Source organism: Polistes fuscatus, unplaced genomic scaffold, assembly GCF_010416935.1.
Source record: "Polistes fuscatus isolate 324 unplaced genomic scaffold, CU_Pfus_HIC Scaffold1, whole genome shotgun sequence".
Classification (NCBI taxonomy): domain Eukaryota; kingdom Metazoa; phylum Arthropoda; class Insecta; order Hymenoptera; family Vespidae; genus Polistes; species Polistes fuscatus.
In genome coordinates this window covers 13,110,871-13,131,742 of record NW_025112997.1, presented here as the reverse complement: position 1 = coordinate 13,131,742, position 20,872 = coordinate 13,110,871, and the positions used below count along the sequence as shown (strand labels likewise).

At 28.6% G+C, this 20,872-nt stretch overlaps 5 protein-coding genes across 7 annotated transcripts; 4 read left to right on the top strand and 1 right to left on the bottom strand.

Annotated features, from left to right (window-relative positions):
- Positions 1-374: 374 nt before the first annotated feature.
- Positions 375-1,668, bottom strand: LOC122519287 (centrosomal protein 20-like). Its single transcript, XM_043638654.1, has 4 exons — positions 1,577-1,668; positions 1,275-1,495; positions 947-1,156; positions 375-864 (listed from the first exon to the last, which is right to left on the bottom strand). Exons 2-4 carry the CDS (start codon positions 1,354-1,356, stop codon positions 728-730), a joined length of 429 nt encoding a protein of 142 aa, XP_043494589.1. The 5' UTR covers positions 1,357-1,495; positions 1,577-1,668; the 3' UTR covers positions 375-727.
- An 8-nt stretch (positions 1,669-1,676) lies between these two features.
- Positions 1,677-9,604, top strand: LOC122519271 (popeye domain-containing protein 3-like). 3 transcript variants are annotated; one of them, XM_043638624.1, is made up of 9 exons: positions 1,677-1,890; positions 2,658-2,837; positions 2,986-3,246; positions 3,542-3,909; positions 5,030-5,187; positions 5,352-5,454; positions 5,521-5,661; positions 5,782-5,947; positions 6,698-6,925. In XM_043638624.1, exons 3-9 carry the CDS (start codon positions 3,024-3,026, stop codon positions 6,826-6,828), a joined length of 1,290 nt encoding a protein of 429 aa, XP_043494559.1. In that variant the 5' UTR covers positions 1,677-1,890; positions 2,658-2,837; positions 2,986-3,023; the 3' UTR covers positions 6,829-6,925. The 3 variants fall into 3 exon arrangements, with proteins under 3 accessions (XP_043494559.1, XP_043494575.1, XP_043494568.1); XM_043638640.1 differs by lacking the exon at positions 6,698-6,925 and adding an exon at positions 7,801-9,604 and having other exon boundaries at positions 1,682-1,890; XM_043638633.1 differs by lacking the exons at positions 1,677-1,890; positions 2,658-2,837 and having other exon boundaries at positions 2,844-3,246.
- A 1,756-nt stretch (positions 9,605-11,360) lies between these two features.
- On the top strand, positions 11,361-12,780 carry LOC122519254. Its single transcript, XM_043638600.1, has 4 exons — positions 11,361-11,946; positions 12,052-12,233; positions 12,302-12,503; positions 12,661-12,780. Exons 1-4 carry the CDS (start codon positions 11,869-11,871, stop codon positions 12,709-12,711), a joined length of 513 nt encoding a protein of 170 aa, XP_043494535.1. The 5' UTR covers positions 11,361-11,868; the 3' UTR covers positions 12,712-12,780.
- Positions 12,781-13,696: 916 nt separating this feature from the next.
- On the top strand, positions 13,697-15,777 carry LOC122519264 (larval cuticle protein A2B-like). Its single transcript, XM_043638611.1, has 2 exons — positions 13,697-14,449; positions 15,096-15,777. The coding sequence occupies exons 1-2, from the start codon at positions 14,438-14,440 to the stop codon at positions 15,450-15,452; spliced, it is 369 nt and encodes a 122-aa protein (XP_043494546.1). The 5' UTR covers positions 13,697-14,437; the 3' UTR covers positions 15,453-15,777.
- A 1,836-nt stretch (positions 15,778-17,613) lies between these two features.
- On the top strand, positions 17,614-18,915 carry LOC122519200 (SWI/SNF chromatin-remodeling complex subunit SNF5-like). The gene is made up of 2 exons (XM_043638531.1): positions 17,614-17,681; positions 17,888-18,915. The coding sequence occupies exons 1-2, from the start codon at positions 17,670-17,672 to the stop codon at positions 18,818-18,820; spliced, it is 945 nt and encodes a 314-aa protein (XP_043494466.1). The 5' UTR covers positions 17,614-17,669; the 3' UTR covers positions 18,821-18,915.
- The last annotated feature ends 1,957 nt before the right edge of the window (positions 18,916-20,872 follow it).

Below are 20,872 nucleotides of genomic sequence, written 5' to 3'. Positions count from 1 at the left end.
TATTCTTAAGATTTCCAATAATGGTATTGCTTAAGAACACCTATCTTTAAGATTTCTGCTATCTAAATGTTATATTGTACTTTCATAATGTAATATATATATATATATATATATATATATATATATATATATATAATAAATATTATACACAACAAATATATATATATATAATATATCATGTATGTAATAGATATATGATGTATTATATCTATATATAATAAGACATCAGAAAATAAAAAATAAAAATTCTTTTAATGCCTTTTAAAATTTATTTATACATTAAAACCTAATTTTTCATGTGTACTTTAATATAATTATGATGTAAAAATCTTCAGATTATGTATTCATTAGAAATAATAATAATAATATACTTAAAAAATAGAAAATTTAATCAGTACAACAAAATACAATTTAAGAAGTAAATAAATACAAGTTATGAAGTAAGCAAAGTGTTGGAGTTTTTATAAATACGAAAGCAAGGGAAAAATTAAAATTATATAAGTATTTCTACCTTAATCAATACTGCTTATTTCGATTAATGCAATATTAAGTATATCATTTTGAATTTAAATTTTGAATGAATTAAAATGAATAACATTTTTATAATTTATTTCTATATATTATTAATAAATACTAATGTTCAATTCATATATAAATTCAACAAATGCGATACAAAAATAAGTGTGTCTACTAAGCATACCTCATCAATACATGTATATAAATGTTTTCATGAATTTTTCATATGCTTTAATGTATCTATTATTCCGCAAAGCAAGGGCAACTTTTTACTTGTATCAGTTTCCTTTATTCCCAAAGTTTGTGCTAGTAACGTTCGATCATAAGGATGTTTTGAAAGATCACATTCTTCAATGAAAATATTAATGTAGATTAAACATTGTATTTCCTAAAATATAAATTAAATGATATAATTTAACATTTTTTCTACCTGAAACAAATACGGTTGAACTATATTTAAATCCCATCCAATCTAGATATTCGCGAACAAGCTCGTTAAAGATAACAATATCAGAAGATTGTTTCGAATTTTGTAATTTATTTTCTGAATTGGAATTATCTAATAATTTGAAAACTTCAGTTCGCATTTCAGCCCTTATACGACCAAGTTCTCCACCAGCTTCCAAAGATTCTCTTACCGCTAAAGAAACATAACAAAATACTTAACAATTATGTTTTATGTATTGTAATCTATGCAAAAGATATTTCTAAAATTATATATATAGTGGTGCAGAGTAGTTCCAATTTCTAATGCATACCATTTACTAAATCTTTTTCCGTTGTCATTTTATCGGCTTCTGTTATCAATACATATATACTAATATTCAGATACACATGCATAGATATGGAAATGGAATTAAAAGTTTCAAATACACCTTCAAAATGTTATTTAAAACAACCTCCAAATTCTGTCAATGATATCAAGCATTGTAGATCCTTTCTTGCATAGCAATTGTATTGTGCTGCCACTTAACGGATACTAGACAAAATAAAATTAAAACAAACCTTAAAATTAAATAGAAAGATAATAAGAAAACGCCAATCAACGATTTTTCTTTACCTATAAGCGATTTCATAGAAATACGTCGAATATTTTAGCGAGTATTTTTCTTGTTTATAGGTGGTACATTTTCGAACGTATCTCATTAGTTGTAGCGTGGCCTATTTAATCCCCTCTTGTGCTTTACCATCATCTTTACTTGTCCCTGCTACAGTAACGTCTTTCTGCTACTTTGACGTTTATTGGATAAGTGAATTTGTTTCGTATATCGAGTTCAAATAATTCTAGCAATCATAAGGAAATATTTTAAATTTCTATTTATTTATTTATTCGTATGCCTTACGTAAGCCCACATCATTTTAAATCTTCCATGAGTAAGTTATTTATTGATTTCAATACGATACTTAATAACATGCGTCAATATTCTCAATCTCGTAAACATACATTATCAAAAAAATATATTTTGATTATTAGATTTTAAATTTTAATGAAAAATTGAACAATAAAAAATGATTAACATATTTTATTTACTATTAAATTCAAGCTTAGTTTTTTCTTAAAAGTGTTCTATATTTTGTGAACTTCTCAATAATTTTAGTAATAACGAGTTGTACAATTTTAATTACTATATAAACAATCTTGAAAAATTATTTTTATCGTCAATACATTCTGTAAAGCATAATTGTTTATATTCCGAAATAAGTTACTAAATTTTATCGAGCTTACAGTTTTTTTTTCATACACTCATTCATGTGTATACTAAATAAAGCTTTTGATTCAAACGTTAAAACCATAGTGTATATAATATTCATAATAGTAGATATTACAAAATTTTAAATATAATCATATATAACAGAAGTTGAATTTAATCTATATAACCTCTATATTTTTTTATTAAATATTATCAGTTAATTTGTGCAATAGACTTTTAATAATACTATATTTTATAATTAATAATCGGTAGTTTTTAGAAAATTAATTATAATTTTTAAAATAATATAATATATTACAATATATATAAATTTACTGTGAAGTTGGAAGTTAATATTTAAAAAATTAATATTTAATGAATGATTAGTAATGATCTATACTTCTTTGTGCACGGTAATTGCAATAAATATATTGTTGGTTTACATTACAGATGTTGACATTGTCTTCCCGCAGTTGTTTGTAATGCAAATATCCTTTCTTGATCTGAAGCCTACAAGATGGTTTTCATCTTCAAGTTCTAATTTTAGCTGAGAGTAATGTAGACACATAAACAAAAATTACATATTCACAAATGGCACAGAGAATTCACTGTTACATCGTTTATGAATAAGTATGAAATATAATTTCTAGTCATTAATTAATAACTCAATAGTTAACTGTACTATCTAGATAATAACATGTTGGAAGTAGCTTCAAGTATTGGTTTTCTTTGTTACTCTATAATGACTAACAAAATTGACAAAATTATTTTTATACAGACTGAAACGAAATTGGATAATTCGGTGGTAATGCGGGGATGTGGATCTGTTTTGATTTAATAGGAAGCCGAGAAGGCTTGGGTGCTTCTATTTCATTCCTTATACTTCTATATTCAATTTCTAACAGTGTTGATGCTAGTTTGACAAATGCAGATACATCAAATATACCTCATAACACTGTCACGTCAGATATATCATCACCAACTGTTACGCATCATGAGAATGACGAATGTAGGAATGTGACCACTGATGATAGAGCAGGTATGTATACATCTTCATTAGTGTACATCTCAATTTTGTACAGTTTTGCTTTGCTTTTGTGGTATATACACATGAATACAAATAACAATGTACATACATAAATTTTATGACATTGTAGTTTGACGTAGAATAGATAATTCTAGTTTTATTTCTTTTGTAATGTTTTCAAATTTTTCTAAAATCACTTTATATTGTTAAAAACACTTTATATTTCTTCATCATATCTAACTTCTTAAATTTCACAAATACTATTCACTACTTTCTTGGGACAGTTTCTTTTATTAATATTTCATAGGTTCTGGACTGTCAGTGGTCAGCCATGGAACTGGCCACCCTCATTCGCCAACAGTGCCTCCAACCTTTCTCCACGGAGTTCTTACCTGCCAACCCTATCAAGGAATTTATGTGAACCATGTCTATTTTCAATTAGCAAATGTCTTCTTCCTATTGTCACACCTTGCACCAAGTGGCATACATGGTGTCCTCTATTTAAGGTGCACTCTGCTCGTGGGCTGTGCCTTTCTTGCTTTGTGGGGCTGGACAATAGCTTGCTGGCTGGACGTCGTGCTCTGGAATGCTCTCTTTGTTGTCATCAACTTCGTCCATGTATGCACGCTTCTTTACAAACTCAGGCCTATCAAGTTTTCAAGGGAAGTTGAAGAGGTAAGTAAAAAACAATAGAGAAGCTATAATGACTTAGAGCAATGTTACAATATTTTATTTTGCACATTTAATATTTATGCAGTATCCTAACACAGATCTGGGCATAGGAGAACATATCGTTTAGGCGGAGAAAATATGTATTTGATTTTTAATAAACTCCCATATTCAGATCTGTTTTAAAAGTATATAAATTGACAACTGGTTATTAGAAATTGATAGTTATTTATTAAGGTTTGAAAAATGTTACATTCTGTATATAAGATGCTTCATATTATTTCATAATATTACATAATCAAGTTTTTATAATATTTCTTTTTATTTGTCAAATATATATGTAGTTATCTAAACATTTATCAAAAGTATATATATATTTATATTATATAAAACAAAAAGTAGATTGATATATGTATTGTATTGCATAGCTTAAAATATGTTTGAAAATGATGTATAGTTATGCTTTGCATAACAATAAATTTATTAGTGATTAGACTTTTGTTAAGGAATGCATTGTTGTAGATTGTAATGTGGAAACTTCTTTCAAATGTGCATTTGGAAATTCCAACTGATCAGAACTTTTTTGGAAATATTTTCTAATTTGTAAAGTACATTTAATTAATTTTATCATTTACTATATGTGATAATGATCTTGATCTAATTGAACTAAGTTTTGAAAACAGTTGGAAAAATTAAATATCTATTATGATGTAGAGATAGCTCTTAACAGAGCTAAGAAACGTAGCTCGTAATCAATTATAGCCATTATATTAATATTGTAGCTATTGTTATCTAAATATAGTATATAAAGCATGTGTTATTTATTTTTTTTAAATTATGTAAACATTTTTAAATTTATTAGTTTTATACCGATTTCAGGAGTAAAACATGGCAATTTTTAATAAATTTTAAATAGATAAGTTTATAGTGCCTATATAGATAATAATATAGATTATTTTTTATAGATAAGTTATTATTATTAATTAATATTTAATATTAGTTAATTTTATATAGATAAGTTATAGTGCCTATATTAAAAATATATTAATGATCCTTTAAAACTGTTACATAAGAATTTTATTTCATATATACAAAAAATGTCTTATACTTAGTTTTTGATATACAGGTATATATTGCTGTATTCCAGCCATTGAGAGTATCTCGCCATCAATTCAAAAAAGTTTTAAATTGTATGAAGATCATCAGACAATTAAAATATCAAGAAGTTTACGCTCAAGAGAAAGTAACAAAAGTTGACTCTTTATCATTGGTGTTATCAGGAAAGTGAGTATTTAATTTTTCATCTTTGAGAACTGAACAAACAAAAATGAATTTGATACAAATAACATTACAATTTAAGTTATAATTAGGATTGTACATACAAATCATTAGTTCAAATCATTGTTGATTTAAAGTAAAGATGATGATTTGTTTTTGTTTCACTATAGATTAGTTGTATCACAGAATGGAAGAGCATTGCATATTGTCTTCCCACATCAGTTCCTGGATTCTCCAGAATGGTTTGGTGTATCTACAGATGAATATTTCCAGGTATTTCTATTTTATTTTACATTTAATGTATAGAGTACATAAACTAATTACTATTTTATTCTTTAGGTATCTATAACAGCCATGGAAGAATCAAGGATATTATTATGGCACAGAGATAAGTTAAAGTTAAGCATTATTAGTGATCAATTCCTGCAGGCAGTTTTTGATCATATTCTGGGCAGAGATGTAGTTAAAAAGTTGATGCAGGTAATTCTTTCATCATCTTCTCATATTATTATTAAAAAACAATCAAAATAACTAAACAATAGATAAAAGTCTACGTTTATTTAAGACGTAATAATAACATACATTATAATTATAATGCAGGTTAGTGAAACAATGGCTGCTAGCAGTCATCAGCAACAAAATGGACAAGTTATTGGTCTTGGCAGCATAGGGACGTTAGAAAATGATCCAGATACTAAGCTATTTGTCGTTAAAAAAACGGGTGATAGTCAGGGGATTACTGCTCTTATCAGTCGTCAACTTCAAGGTAAAATTGATTAAAATTATGTAGAAGCATGTTTATGTGTTAAAGAAACAGTTTATGTTTAAATGAGACTCAATGGTTTATGAGCAATATTAATCCTTTTTAACTCAGGATTTAACGTAATGTTAAAATGGAATGAATTTCCAAACAAAAATAACAGGATCCTTTATGACAAAAAATTATATACATATTTAGGTGTTTAATAATGCTTTTACTTTTATTTTTATTTTAACTAACTTTTTGTAAAAGATTAGTGTTAATTTATATTAAGCATATCAGTCCTTAGTAGTAAACATTATAATAAATGTTTAATATAATTTATTTTTTAGTATGTATTTTAAATTCCATTGTATTGTAAATACCCACACACAACTGTGTTATACACTTAATTTGATATGACTTCTATATAGCATGTCAATATGCATGTTAATGTGTTTTCCCTTTTAACTTATGGTTATGGTTGATTTTCTCTGCATATCTGATATGCATCCTCTTTTTAATAGTAAAATACTTTTTATTAGTACTTATATTACTACTTTGTTCTTATATTATATTGCTTTTATATCTTATAAAAACTTATCTTTTTTAACATGGAAGGTTGACAAATTTGTATCAAATTTTCTGTATGAAGGGAGCACTGTAAAATTCATTTAAATGATTAACTAATAGTTAGGCAAAATATTTATTACCTGCAGTTATTGTTATTTACTTAATTTTTTAATTTTGCATCAATTTTGATTTTGCTTTGGATAGAAGAGAGAATGCCGCTGCTGTACATGAGCCAAGAAGTACTACACAATGCCTTACATCATACAAATCATCTGTGCGTGCCTTATACATGTCCTTTAAATCCTGTGCAAAACAACGTTCAATCTTCCTTATAATGATTTTGCATACAAACTGTGCCTTTATTTAGCACGTTTGTTTGCATTGCATATATTATGTTTTTGAAACGAGCATACACATCTCACATGATTCTGACAGAATGACTTCATTTATTCTTTTCTCCTGATTATTGTATGCAGGTAGGTCCCTCTTAAGCATCTGTCTTATTGTTTCTACTTTTAAATTTAGATCTAAGAAAATAATTACTAATTATTTTAGTGTTTATATATCAGTATTGATTCATTTTAGTAACTTATATTTGTCCATAATTATGAAAGTGGTCTAAGTCAAAATGAAAAAAAAATGAGTTTATTAGTTATTTCACACCACATTATTTTAAACTAAATAAATTAAATGTAATTTTCACGATATTGTCAAAAATGAACCGTTAGATAATGTTTGTTATTTCAATATTATATAGAATTCATTTAATGTTCAAGTGTAATCCTTTAAATATCTCGAAACAAGAAATATATGACTTAGACCACTTTCATAATTATGGGCACACACATACATATGTAGTATTAAATATTTATAGAAAATAGCTAAAAATATAAATTCTTTTTCAGTTAATTTTATTAATTCAGACACATTAGGTGGAAAAATATCATAAACGATATTATTAATGTTGATTTAAAATTATGTGCATGTGTGTGCATTATTATCAGTATTTGATAAAGCTTACGAAACATGCAATAACCACTTAGGCTTAATTTTATTTACTTCGAGTAATTCTCTGGGATAATATTTATTTTTTTATTTATTAAAATGTCTGAAATAGTGCTATAAAAGATCAATTATTTACTATAGGTATTGTTAATTTAATAAGTGACTTTTATTTTTTATTTATATCAATCAATTAATGTTTGAGATTCATTTTACGAAAGTAAATTTAAAATTTCTTATATGTATTTAGTCCAAGTCTTTTATTTCTATTTCATGTAATTTGAAATATTATTCTAAATTTACAGCAGCAGGCGATCCAAATGCTTGGAGATTGGGAAGAATTGAAGAGACTGATCATGAAACACCTGTTTAATGATTGTTAAATTGATGTCATCCTCGACAGTCAATATAATATATTGGTCTTTTTATGTAATGCAGTTATGATGAGACAATATTCATCATAATCTTCATGGAATGATGTGCTGTGCGTGGAACAATTGAACATTCTCTTGCTAATTTTTAATTTGTTTCACAATTAACCAAATTTATTAAGTGATAATAAAAAAGTAATTGTTTACAATATAATAATTCTATTATAATTTATAATAAGATATACAAGTAACATTACTTTATGCTTCCAGTGTATCATAAGGTATTATGAAATTTTTGTTGTAAGGATTAACGCTCATAATTTATTTATATATTTTTATTTAATTATATCATTCATTAAGTAATGAATACGATTTCAAAAATAAAATAGAATGAGCGTTGTTCGATTGTAACGGCGTAACTTCTATAACATGAGATATTAAATTACATTCTAACTGATAGAAGATAGAGAGGCCTATGAAGAGGATTGCTTTCTATACCCAAAAATAGTGCCTTTTTACTTCCACTTTAATTTTTAATTTCGGAATGAAAAGTATATACAGTACAATTGTATAAAATCGTTATATATTTATTCAATATTTTTTAAATAGAAATTTTCCAATATTACTATATATCATGTATGAGAAAAAAGGGTCACAATCTTGTTGAATAATACATTCATGATTGGAGAGATAAATGAAGTTACGCCATAAATGCGTACGAATATTACGAAGTGGAACATTGCAAATGTCTAAACCTTTATATCGACATATTGCTGATATGGGCAAATCATTGCCTGTAACTTATGATGTTAATAATGTGAAATTATCAGAGATACTATAATAATATTAAGATCATGTTGATCAAATTTTCAGTATAAATTATCAGTATAAAAGACTTATTCATTTCATTTTGTGATCATAATCTATCATTAAAATTAGTTATTATGGATGAAATGATAATAAGGCCAACAGTACAGAGGAAGAGAGATAAATGTTTTACTATTTACCAATGTATGTCAAATAAGAAAGTCTCAAATAACTGCTTTAAAGAACAAGCCACAATTAAAAAATAATTTTAATAAAAAATAAAACTGCAGCATTTTTTCTGGAGTTTAAAATGGAAATCTCAGGTTTCGATGTTGAAACGATTTCAGCAATGTAAAACAAAATAAAAGTTATATCAGAGACAGTATCATCTAGTCTTTATAAATCTGCATTAACAGTTTCAAAAGTCGTTGATATCGAAATCATGCACAGCTAAGGTTGTAATACATACTATAAGAAGACTTTTTATATATAAAAACATAGTTCTGAACACATTCTATTCCAGAAATGTATTGCCAGTTTAATCATTGCATAAAAATGACATCGTTTTGTCGTACACATAAAGTATACCTGCATAATTCTTCTAACGAAACAAATGAATTTATTCTGCAAAAAATATAAATTTTCCTTACAACGATATATGTTATTCATGAAAGGACGATACAAACCTAATGTACTTTGCATATAATTTATATATAAAGAAGCCACTCTGTCAATGTATTACAATTATATGTTATGTATCTTTGTTGTTTACTGTTTTCCATTGTTGTTATAGTTTTGTATATGTACTTATTTTCATTTTATAGTTAGGTAATAAATATGTGAATAATAAAATATGGAAGAAAAAACGTATCATATTGAATACAACACTGATTGATTAAATAATGACATGAATAAAGTTAGTTTTAGAAAACATTGCTCTGTGATTTTTAATTCTAATGTACTGCATTTAACATACTTATTTTTGATAATATATATTATATTTAAATTAAATACGTTTTATTATTTAAAATTTTACGAATTATTAATACGCTGGTAATCCTTACTTTATCTATTTGAACATAATTATTTATTATTTTATCTGCTATAGATAAATATTTTTATATATGTCATATATCGAATAAAGAAGCGCAAAAAAATTGGCATACGACCACCAGAACTAAGAAAAATGAAGATATACATTTAATTGCTAGCTATTTGCTAATTCGAAATCCATATGTTTTAAAATTTTTTATTAATTATTTAATTAGTTATTGATAATTAAATATTGGAAAATTTTTTTGTGTTATTTCTCAGTAAAGCAACGTAGTTGGCCACAGCAAATAAAAATAAATAAGTGCACTAATTTGCTAAAAAAATGTTTATTTAAAATACAAAACTTTTAACTTTATTAATTAATTATTTAATTAGTTATTAATTAAAAATCAAAAAACGTCATGAAGAGGTTACAAAAAAATAAATAAGCAAAAAAAAAAAATAAGTGCATTAAACCACAGCAAAAAAATAAATAAGTGCACTAATTTGCTAATAAAATGTTTATTTAAAATACAAAACTTTTAACTTTATTAATTAATTATTTAATTAGTTATTAATTAAAAATCAAAAAACGTCATGAAGAGGTTATATGTTACGCGCATGCGCAACCACAAATTCAAGGTGCATGCGCATTTTGAAAAAAATAAAAGTAAAGTTGGTAAACCTGCAGGGGATATATTTAAAGTTTTGATTAATACTTAAAGATATTTTAGATTACGAATTATATCATTCTACTCTTCCGCAATAAAACTGGTAAACATGGTCAGAAATTGTTCGCTGCAATAAATTCCTCAACTTACTCTAACATTTGACAGAACACACAAGCTTTACGCTAAATATACAGAAATGTCTCTTATAGGCCATTGTTACTTCAAAATAACAGAACTGTATCATAAAAAAAGTAACAAAATGATATTTGAATTGAATTTGTTTACAATTTATTTAGCGACAATTATTGCTTAGAACAAAATTTATACTAATCAGTTATCAATGATATACGTGTTTATTTAACCTTATAACATTTTTGAGACCATTATAAAAAGCAATCTATTATTAGTTAAGGTATGACAGCTTTTCTTAGTTATTTTTTAAGACAGAACTAAAAACTATATTATTGAAGTCATATAAGTATGTTTATTAAAAAGAAAGGAACACTTCTTTTAACCTATATGATGGGTATGTTCTGATATAGAAACGAAATAGAACACGGGCTCTCTCTTATTTTTATATCCCATTTGTATACATGGAGTTCGTGTTCCTTGTATAGTCTCCGTGGTTGTTCCTTTGGAAGTAAACTTTAAATATATCCCCTGCAGGTTTACCAACTCTACTTTTATTTTTTTCAAAGTGCGCATGCACCTTGAATTTATGGTTGCGCATGCGCGTAACATATAACCTCTTCATGACGTTTTTTGATTTTTAATTATTAACTAATTAAATAATTAATTAATAAAGTTAAAAGTTTTGTATTTTAAATAAACATTTTGTTAGCACTTTAGCGCACTTATTTATTTTTTATGCTGTGGCCAACAATGTTGCTTTACTGAGAAAAAAATGTTCAAATATTTAATTATCAATAACTAATTAAATAATGAATAAAAAATTTTAGAACATATGGATTTCAAATTAGCAAATAGCTAGCAATTAAATGTATATCTTCATTTTTCTTAGTTCTGGTGGTCGTATGCCAACTTTTTTGCGCTGAATAAAGATAGATTACAGTTTCAAGACTCTATCGTCACGCGATAGTAAACTTGATTCAATTTTATTTTTTGGTTATTTCTGTGTTATTATATATAATGTGCAAACGTGAGAAAATGAGCTATAAGATTAAAAAGAATTTGAATTGGTTAAAATAGCACGATTAAAAAATAAACATGGAATTTTCTTATAATTTTTATCCAATATAAAGTTCTAGGTTATATACTCTAAATTTTTTTAATAATACTAAAGGAGAGAGATACTGAATGTATAAACACATTCGTTTTAAATAAATAATAATTACCAGTATCTTTATACAATTGATTAAAATTATTAGAGTAAACAATGGGAATTGGATAACTCTAAGTAATAGTGCTTTATTTTAGTACAATTAAGTATTTTAATGTAATATAGATAGTTTTTTTATGTATATAAGTAATAATGTCAATAATAGATTCACATCGATTAATTAAACCAGAACTTTTATCAGAATATGAACTCTGTCAAATATTAAAAAATGTGAGTAACATATCAACATTAACTTGACTTCAAAATATGTATATCTATTTTTCTATATAGTATAACATTTCTAATTAATAATATACTTTTATCTTGCTTATATAGAGATGCATTGAAATAACAAATTTAGAAAAATTATCTAAAATTGAATTGATGGAGTTATACAAACGAGTTGCTATGCCATTACCCCAAAGACAAACTAGGAACAAAAATTGTAAAGAATTAAATAAATATAATTTAAATCAAAAGCCTATGTTAGAGTCGTGTGACAACAATATAACGATACAGTAAGTATTATTTATATATTTGTAGAAAATTTAATATTATATTATTAATTTATAAATTTATTTTTTAGGGTTTCTGATAAACATGACAGTATAAGCTCCACAAACTTATGTGAAAAAAGAACAAGAGTACCTCAGGAAAATTTAATAGAATCAAAATCATCAACACATGAAACTAAATCAGTATTGAAAAAAATTCGTTTATCTTCTATTTCACAAACAGAAACTGATTCTAATGGAATTAACAAGCATGACATTAAAGAAGAAAATGAAGTATGTTTTGATATAAATATATATATATTCATTATATTTATGCATTATTAATAGCATTCATGTATATATATATATATATATATATATATATATATATATATTTATTCTATTAACATCTTTTTATTATTTCATTAAAATTATTATTCTTGCATTATAGGAGTCAACATTGGCACCTACAAGGAAAAGGCAAAAAATTACATGGCCCTAATTTCTAATTAATAAGTGACATATGGACTTTCTTATTTTAATTTTAAAAATTAAAAATCCAGTTTTGCTATTGCATATATATATTTTATTCTTCTTCTTCTTCATTCTTTAATTTAGGCAAGTTGCCTGTTTCGTAACGACGTTTTTCTGCCTATTGCACTGTTAAATTGTCGCACCATCGTTTTCGTGGGCGCCCCGCACTTCTGCGGCCAATCGATGATTTATCCCGTGCAATTCTGCCGATTCTTGTTGTCCATTCTGCTAATAGACAGAGTGTCGTTTCTATGAGCCGCAAATTTTTTTACGTTGGGTAGGGAGCTAACCTGATCCAACAACCTTCCTCCTTTTCCCGGGCTTAGGACCGGCAACATGATCGCTGACCTTGATCCGTCCAGCGATCATGCAGGCGGAGTTATATTTTATTCTTATTAGAGAAAATTCTGAACTGTATGTGCGGTAAAATAACAGTTAACCTATTTATAAAAATATAATGATATAATTATAATATAGAAATAATGTATTCTATTCTTAGATTAAACTTATAATTTGTATAAAAATTAAATTATATACAAATAAGATGTATCATAGATTATTTATAATTTTATATATTTTATGTTATACTGCCGCGTGTAATAAAATAATCATATTAAAAATTTTGCGCGCTTTTCAGTTCGGCCGATAAGTTATCAACACCATCTATCGCACATAATACAAAGTTTTAATTAATCTTAACAAAATGCCCCTAATGAAAGATAATTTTAATACATGCACGAAGAATGTTACCCTGAATGACGTCTTTTTCAGACATTGCATATTATATTTTATAAAATTTGTTAACAAAAAATTACTGTGATTAATAAGCTTTTTTGCAAGTGTATAAATTTAAATTTTGCTTAATATTAAAAAAATATTTTTTATATATATCTAAGAATTAATGATTTATAAATTTAATCATTTTAATTAATAGATAAAATAAATATTATTATTTGTATGTGCTTATTTAAAAATATTAGACCAGTAGTAAAAAAGAAATTGTAATTAAGTTGTATGTTGAAATTAATGTAACTGTAAAATACACTTTATAATCTTACAATCAAAATGCAAGTGTTTCACGATAAATCGTGTGTATGCTTAGTATTCTTTGTGCGGGCCAACTTAACATAGCGGAAGTGTTACACTTGCAGCTGTGACCAAAACCACCGAATTACGCAATGGCGAAAGCAATACTGTTGTACAGAAAAATTATTGACCATTTTACTATTAAATATTTAATTTTACTTTGTAATTGTAATCAAAAATGAATGAATGCTGTATGTAACTATATCGTTTACAAGAAAGAATGCCGATTGAAAATGTGAGGGTGAACAATTTCGCAATTTTCAATGCAAAATTGAATTCTTTTATTAATTTTCTTTATTTTACGTCGATTTACGAACTAAAGATTTTTCTTTCTTAGATGAAAGTTCTTATATAGTATAAAGTTCTGTAATATAGCCATTCGAGGATATGACAATAATTCAAAATGAGAGCGAAACTTTTCCTGTCTCATACAATACACGTCACGTATTCTCATTTCAAACTGTTTGCAATGCAACGAGGGATGCGATACACGTTTCACGAATGACCACCCCGTCGTTCCTATAAATACGATTGTCACTGCTTGGTTGAACGTCAGTCTCTCTAAGTACATCTGTGAAATCATAGGATTACACTCAAGAAAAATAAACATGGCTATTAAGGTGAGAATATGCGATTAGATGAATTATTAAAGTAATAAAATTTTGAGCGTTAATATATTTTCTGTATAAAGTAAATTAATTACAAAAATACAAGGATCAGCAATAAAATTAAAATAATTTTAATCCTATTCGTATATTTTTTGTTTTATTTTCAAGCTAAAATCTAAAAAAATTGTTTCAAATTGAAAAAAAGCGAAATATCTCATAAATCAATAGAAGAAAGTATTTAAAAAATCGATGAAATTACATTAGAAATATGATTTATCAATATAATATTATGTACATCGTTACAAGGTAGCACATTGTTTTAATAAAATTACAGATTATATATCACCGATCGATTTTATTAGTCGACAATCACGCGCGATCACATCACACTCCAATCACTTGTGTCGCAACCCACTTTGGGAAATGCTTGTAAAGCGATGTGAAACTTTCGCCCTTTTCGTATTCGAACCAATTCGCTTTCAAAAACAACGCGCCTTGCATACATTACACAAGGAGAAACGATAGCCTTGTTACTTTTCATCAATTTAATATTATTGCATAGTGTTCAATATTATTCTACTTATTTAACATTAATCGTAAATACAATAAAGATCTAATATATTGAATTAAAGATATAAACAATATTCTTCTTTTTCAGTCGATACTCGTCATTATGGCAGCTGGAACGTTCGCTCTATGTCACGGAGGAGCTATTCCATTACCTGTTGCTGCTGTAGCTCCAGCAACGGATTACGATCCTCATCCACAATACACCTACGCTTACGATGTAAGCGATAGCTTGACAGGCGATTCGAAGAGTCAACACGAAAGCAGAAATGGCGATGTCGTTAGTGGCAGTTATAGTTTGATCGAAGCTGATGGTACCAGACGAGTCGTCGAATACACAGCTGATCCAATTAATGGATTCAACGCTGTCGTCCATAGGGAACCTGTAGCCCTTATCAAACCAATAGTTCCCATTGCTCCAGTTGCTCCAATTGCCTACCGTCATTGACGGATTATTTATCCTAGAGAAAAAAAAATAAATATAACTAATTCCATTATTTCTCTATACGATTAGTCACGCTTGACTCTGCATTTTCTTTTAGCTAATATTTTCTTCGTTTAATCTAACGAAGATACAAAATTTGCGATATATATTGCGAATGCTTGCCACGAATCATCGTGATCTTCTTTGTACGAAAATTTATATGGTATTTATTAGAAACTAAGAGGTTTAAAACTGCTCATCGATAATGAGAAATGTGGTAGCATTGTAAATAACTAATTATTTTAATTGACATTTTGTATGAATAATAAAAATATTTTATTATAACACATGTACCTTGTTAATTTTCTTGATTTGATAACATTTAAATAATTAAAGCTACATCTTGAATATTCCTCGTAATTGAAAGAAAATGAATTTAAAGAAGATCGACATATTTTGAAGACTTTCCTTTTTCCATGTATTATTAATTAATTGAAAGTAGAAATAATGTTGAAGAAAAATTACGCCTTTATAAAATTTGTATGTCAACAATCGAATGAAATGTATACAAAATCGAATATGTAATTAATATTCATCTATCGATCTATAAGAGATATTAACTATGTGCATTGATATGCGACGTAACAAAGAGTTAATTAAAAATTGTTAACATTGGAACAATGTTAATGTGAAACTACCTGTTGCAATTACCTACTTTTCTAAATCGAAAACGATGCGAATTATTGCGTTATAAAATGTCGATTGTTTTCTGTTATCTTGCCAGCATATTTTACGAAGAAAATCGTTCGACGAAAAACTATCAACAATCCGTCATTGTTTCGTAAAGGAAATTTGAGAGTACACGGAGAAACGTGCGTAAAATTGAGAATTATAAGCGATGTGTCAGTTAGTAAGAAACTAGCGACAATTAATTCTTGATCCTTGTTTTAAATAATGAAAGTAGGTATCCACGTTTGATTTCCTTTACGAGTAAGGTGTATGATTTCAAGTGATTCTTAATAATTTCTTACAAAAACTTACAAAAGAATTCGAATAAAAAATCAAAGAAATAATAAATGTTTTATAGAAATTAGTTTTACCAAAGAAACTTCTGATATAAAAGTATATTATCTGGTACTGATTCATATTATATGGTAGAATCTTGTATAATGCTGTTAATACATCACGCGTTAAATGAATTTGCGATGTACGCGTTATAGAAAATCTTGATGACGATTATTTTCCTCGTATAACAAAATTTTTATTATTTTTTTTTTAATTTTTCTAAAAATAATTTACAATTTGTTCATGAGAATATGTGTATTAAATATAAATCTTGAGAAAATATTTTTCCGTAAACTATTCTTTGTAATATAGTGATCAAAAATAAAAAATCAAAAAAACAATTACAAAACAGAATAAATCAGTAACGTTGAAGATAACAATGTAATGTTCAATTAAAACAAATTTAATTTTTAAACGCGAAAAATGCCTACATTTTATACTAGTGTACGAAGAATCGTGTTATATGAAAATAATAATCGCAATATCTTGACGCTCTATTCGCGTTATACAGCAGTTTATTGTACGCTATGGTAATATTATACGGAATATGTAATATTTTTATTCAAAGATTTTTACATAAATATATGAACATTGCAACGTTTTTAGACAGTCAAAGATAAAAATAGCAATGACATAGAAAACTGAAATTGTAGAACGAATTAAACGAGACTTAGCTCGATCATCAGTCTTTTTAAATTGAGGCGAGCAACCCCAGTGATCGCGAAAGGTTGGCGCCTGGACGGTACGCTGAGGTGCAACTCAAAGGAGTTGCTTTCGTCAAACGACCTCGGTGTACAAGGAACGTTCCTGGTCATTGGCGTATTGACATACAGGTCGCGTGTATGCGGCACGATTCGTTATGAAGAAACATAAGCGCGCATACTCATTGTGCTTGTTGGTACACGTGCGCATCGTGTCCTGGACAAGCCCAGGTTGTATCGCAACGATTATGAGAAGGTCGTTGAGTAAAAAAAGAAGAAAGAAAATATTACCGAGAGATTAGGTGGGGGCGGCAAAGGCGGGTGCTTTGACGTGTCGCGACTTTGGGTGCAAGAAATTCTCGCGGGTTATTGTCTACGGATGGCACGAAAACGCGAGCCGCAATCGAGACGTATAAAAGTGCCACTGATTTTACCCCGAGGCATCAGTCTTCTGCCGATCCTCTTGTGAACAAACATGGCTGGCAAGGTAAGTAAGAGAAGAAACGTCCTCGAATTGAAGAAATTCTTTGATCCTGACCAAAGACAGAGAAGGGATAAAAACTCTTAAATCTTGATTTATTTACATTATTAATATGTATAGTAATATAAATAAACGTTAGATTTTAATATGGTCCAAATTTCTGTCTTATAGCAGCAGAGGAATACACCTTACTCTTACTTCCTCTTTTTTAGTTCGTCGTATTTTTGGGGTTGGCGGTGTTCGGGCAATGCGCACTGATATCAGCGGCTATACCAGCTGTAGCAGCTGTTCCTGCGGCAAGACTGGAAGAATTTGACGCAACACCACAGTATAGCTTTGCCTACGACGTCCAAGACACTTTGACGGGTGATTCAAAGGCTCAATACGAAACGAGAAACGGTGATATCGTTCAGGGAAGCTACAGTTTGATCGAAGCTGACGGAACTCGGCGTATCGTCGAATACACGGCTGATTCTGTAAATGGATTCAATGCCGTTGTTAGCAGGGAACCTGTAACTGCTTTAGCTGCTATCGCAGCACCTTTCGTACCCTATAGACCCGCTGTATCACCTGCTGTGGCAGCTGCACCTTTACCTATACCGGCTGCCCCAGCTATTCCTGCGACTGGTCCAGATTCGGACGTTGAAGTTGTCGAAGCTAGAACAGGACCTCTGAAGAACGCTCCGGCTCCTCGAGATTTCGAAATTCAGAAACAGCAAAGGCAACAGCAACTTGAACAGATACGCCAGCAACAACAACGTCAGCAGGAACAGCAGCAACAACAGTTGGAACAGCTTAGACAGATACAGGAACAGCAAGAACAGACGCGCCGTCAAATTCAGCAGCAAGTCAGGCAACAGCAACAACAAGTACAAGACCAACAAGATGATCAGCAAGAGGAACAACAACAGAAGGAACAGCAAGAACAGCAGGAACAGAGATCTACACCAGTTAGAGCTCTAGCCAGTCCAGTTCAATTCCGATTGGGACAGACAGAGAATATTCAACGAGGATTAGTCCAATTACCGGCGGCAAGAGCTGTTGCTTCTTATCCTACCTACTCTGCTTATACGGCAGCATACTCCTCGCCGTTTGCCTATGCAGCACCCCTTGCCAGTTTAACCTATGCACCTGCACTCCTTTAAAACATATACCGCCTAATCTCAATTTTTACACGACTTGTCCATCGAATGATATGTTATTATTAAGATTTTAATAAATCACTTGTAATCTTCTGAAATTAATTCTTTTCTTTTATGCCTCACAAAAATGAAATTTTGTCAACGATACAAACTTTGCATCAACAAAAGCCTAACCTTTTCTTTTTTTATGATATATTCGTTTATATATCAAACAAGATCTGAAATTGTGTTGGATAATGTTCATTTCTTTTTTGGTGAAATCGAGCAACTTTCTTAACATGTTTTCTTATCTCTTATTTCATGAAAATATGCACGAAACGAAAAAATAAGAGTCTTGTTTTCACTAGTCGTTAAATCTAAATTGTTCGTTCATAATATAATATAGTATATCCATTGACACTTAAAATAACATTGCATATTGATTTCGATTATTCTTACATTGTATTACGTTAAAATGATTAATGATCAATGTTGTATATGTAAAATTTCTTTTATCATAATCTTTTATAATGTACATATTTATGTTCAGATAGTACTATTTTTCAATGATATATAAATAATAAATAGTAAATGTAATTATTAATCATTATTATAATTATTAGTTTTGTATTTTACTCTTCCCAAAGATTAAAATACTCGCAAATAATCTATCGAACTTTCATGACCTCTTGAAAACAATCAAGTGACATTGCAAGTGGAAAAAGATCAATTCATCTATATCGACATAATTTTGTGCATGATGCACCCGCAATACATGATCAAGTGTGGGTGTAATAAAGTAAAAGCGCGGCGATCAATGTCACCGATGGATAGATTGATGGCTTGTCACGTTCATCCATGAAGTCAATACATCGTCGTTCACCGTTACGCAAAAAGTGTTATGTCGACGCGTATACGTTCTTTACGCAACAAACAATGTGCGTATGCGAGCAAGTATGCGAACGTCGTAATACCCCTCGACCTTCGACTACGCATGCTGACCGCGTAACGAACTTATGCTAGACAAGTACTATTTGTTGCGTGGCAAATGTGTAATAAAATCAAAAATACAGGCGATCTCCTTTTAAAATTATCTTTTAGTTACAACAATAATTCTAATAATTGAATTGATTTTTAGAAATAAAATTTTACTTACAAATTCATCGTAATGATATTGTTAATTATATTTATATACATGATTAAAATGGAATATCTATTATGAAATAGTATTGTTCAATTTCTTTAAATAACATTATACACTGAAAGAGATGTGGCTGTTCGTTCGAAGTAAGTAGTGAATATCAGCATTGATCAGACGCAGTAGCAAGTAGATAGAACAAGTTGATGCTCGAACATATCTTTTCGATTACTGCTTTCAACTTGACGTTTTTGAAGAATTGCAATGTATGACAATGTTTTATGTTGAATCTACAAACTAATGATATATTTGTTTCGTTTGATTTGATATTCATTAATTGAAATCCATAACTTTTATTTTAGCATTAAACGATAAGAAAGTTTTTAATCTGATACAAGGATTAAATAATAATTTTGTGTACTTATGTTCTTTTTTGTAAATGAAAGAATAATACCTTGCAAGGACATGAAAGAAAAAATAATACGTCTGCGAAGTTGAAGGGCAACGAAGTATTATATAATCCACCTGCAATTACCATGCTACGTAACTCATGATTGCTCTGCAAATTCGTCCGATATGGTCTAAATAAAAAACGAAGCGCGATAAAAGGTGGCAGACGAAGTGAGAGGCGCGCGTGCGACGAAAGGCATGATTAAAGTGAGAAAGAAAGAGAAAAAAACAATATATATGTAAGGTTTCGACTTTCACCAAATAAACCAGGGCTGTGCAGCCGCGACCATCGAAGAACCGCGCCCAATGTCACTATGTACCTTCTCGTAATCGCGCCCCGTATTACGTATCTATATATATACATATATACAGACCATTCAAGAAACCGGTTCACTTTTTGGTAGACCGCTTTGGAAGTCTAAAGAATTCGACCAAATCAACAAAATGACAGCTGAAGGCTGTGGATTTCTTTATCGATTTTAATTATT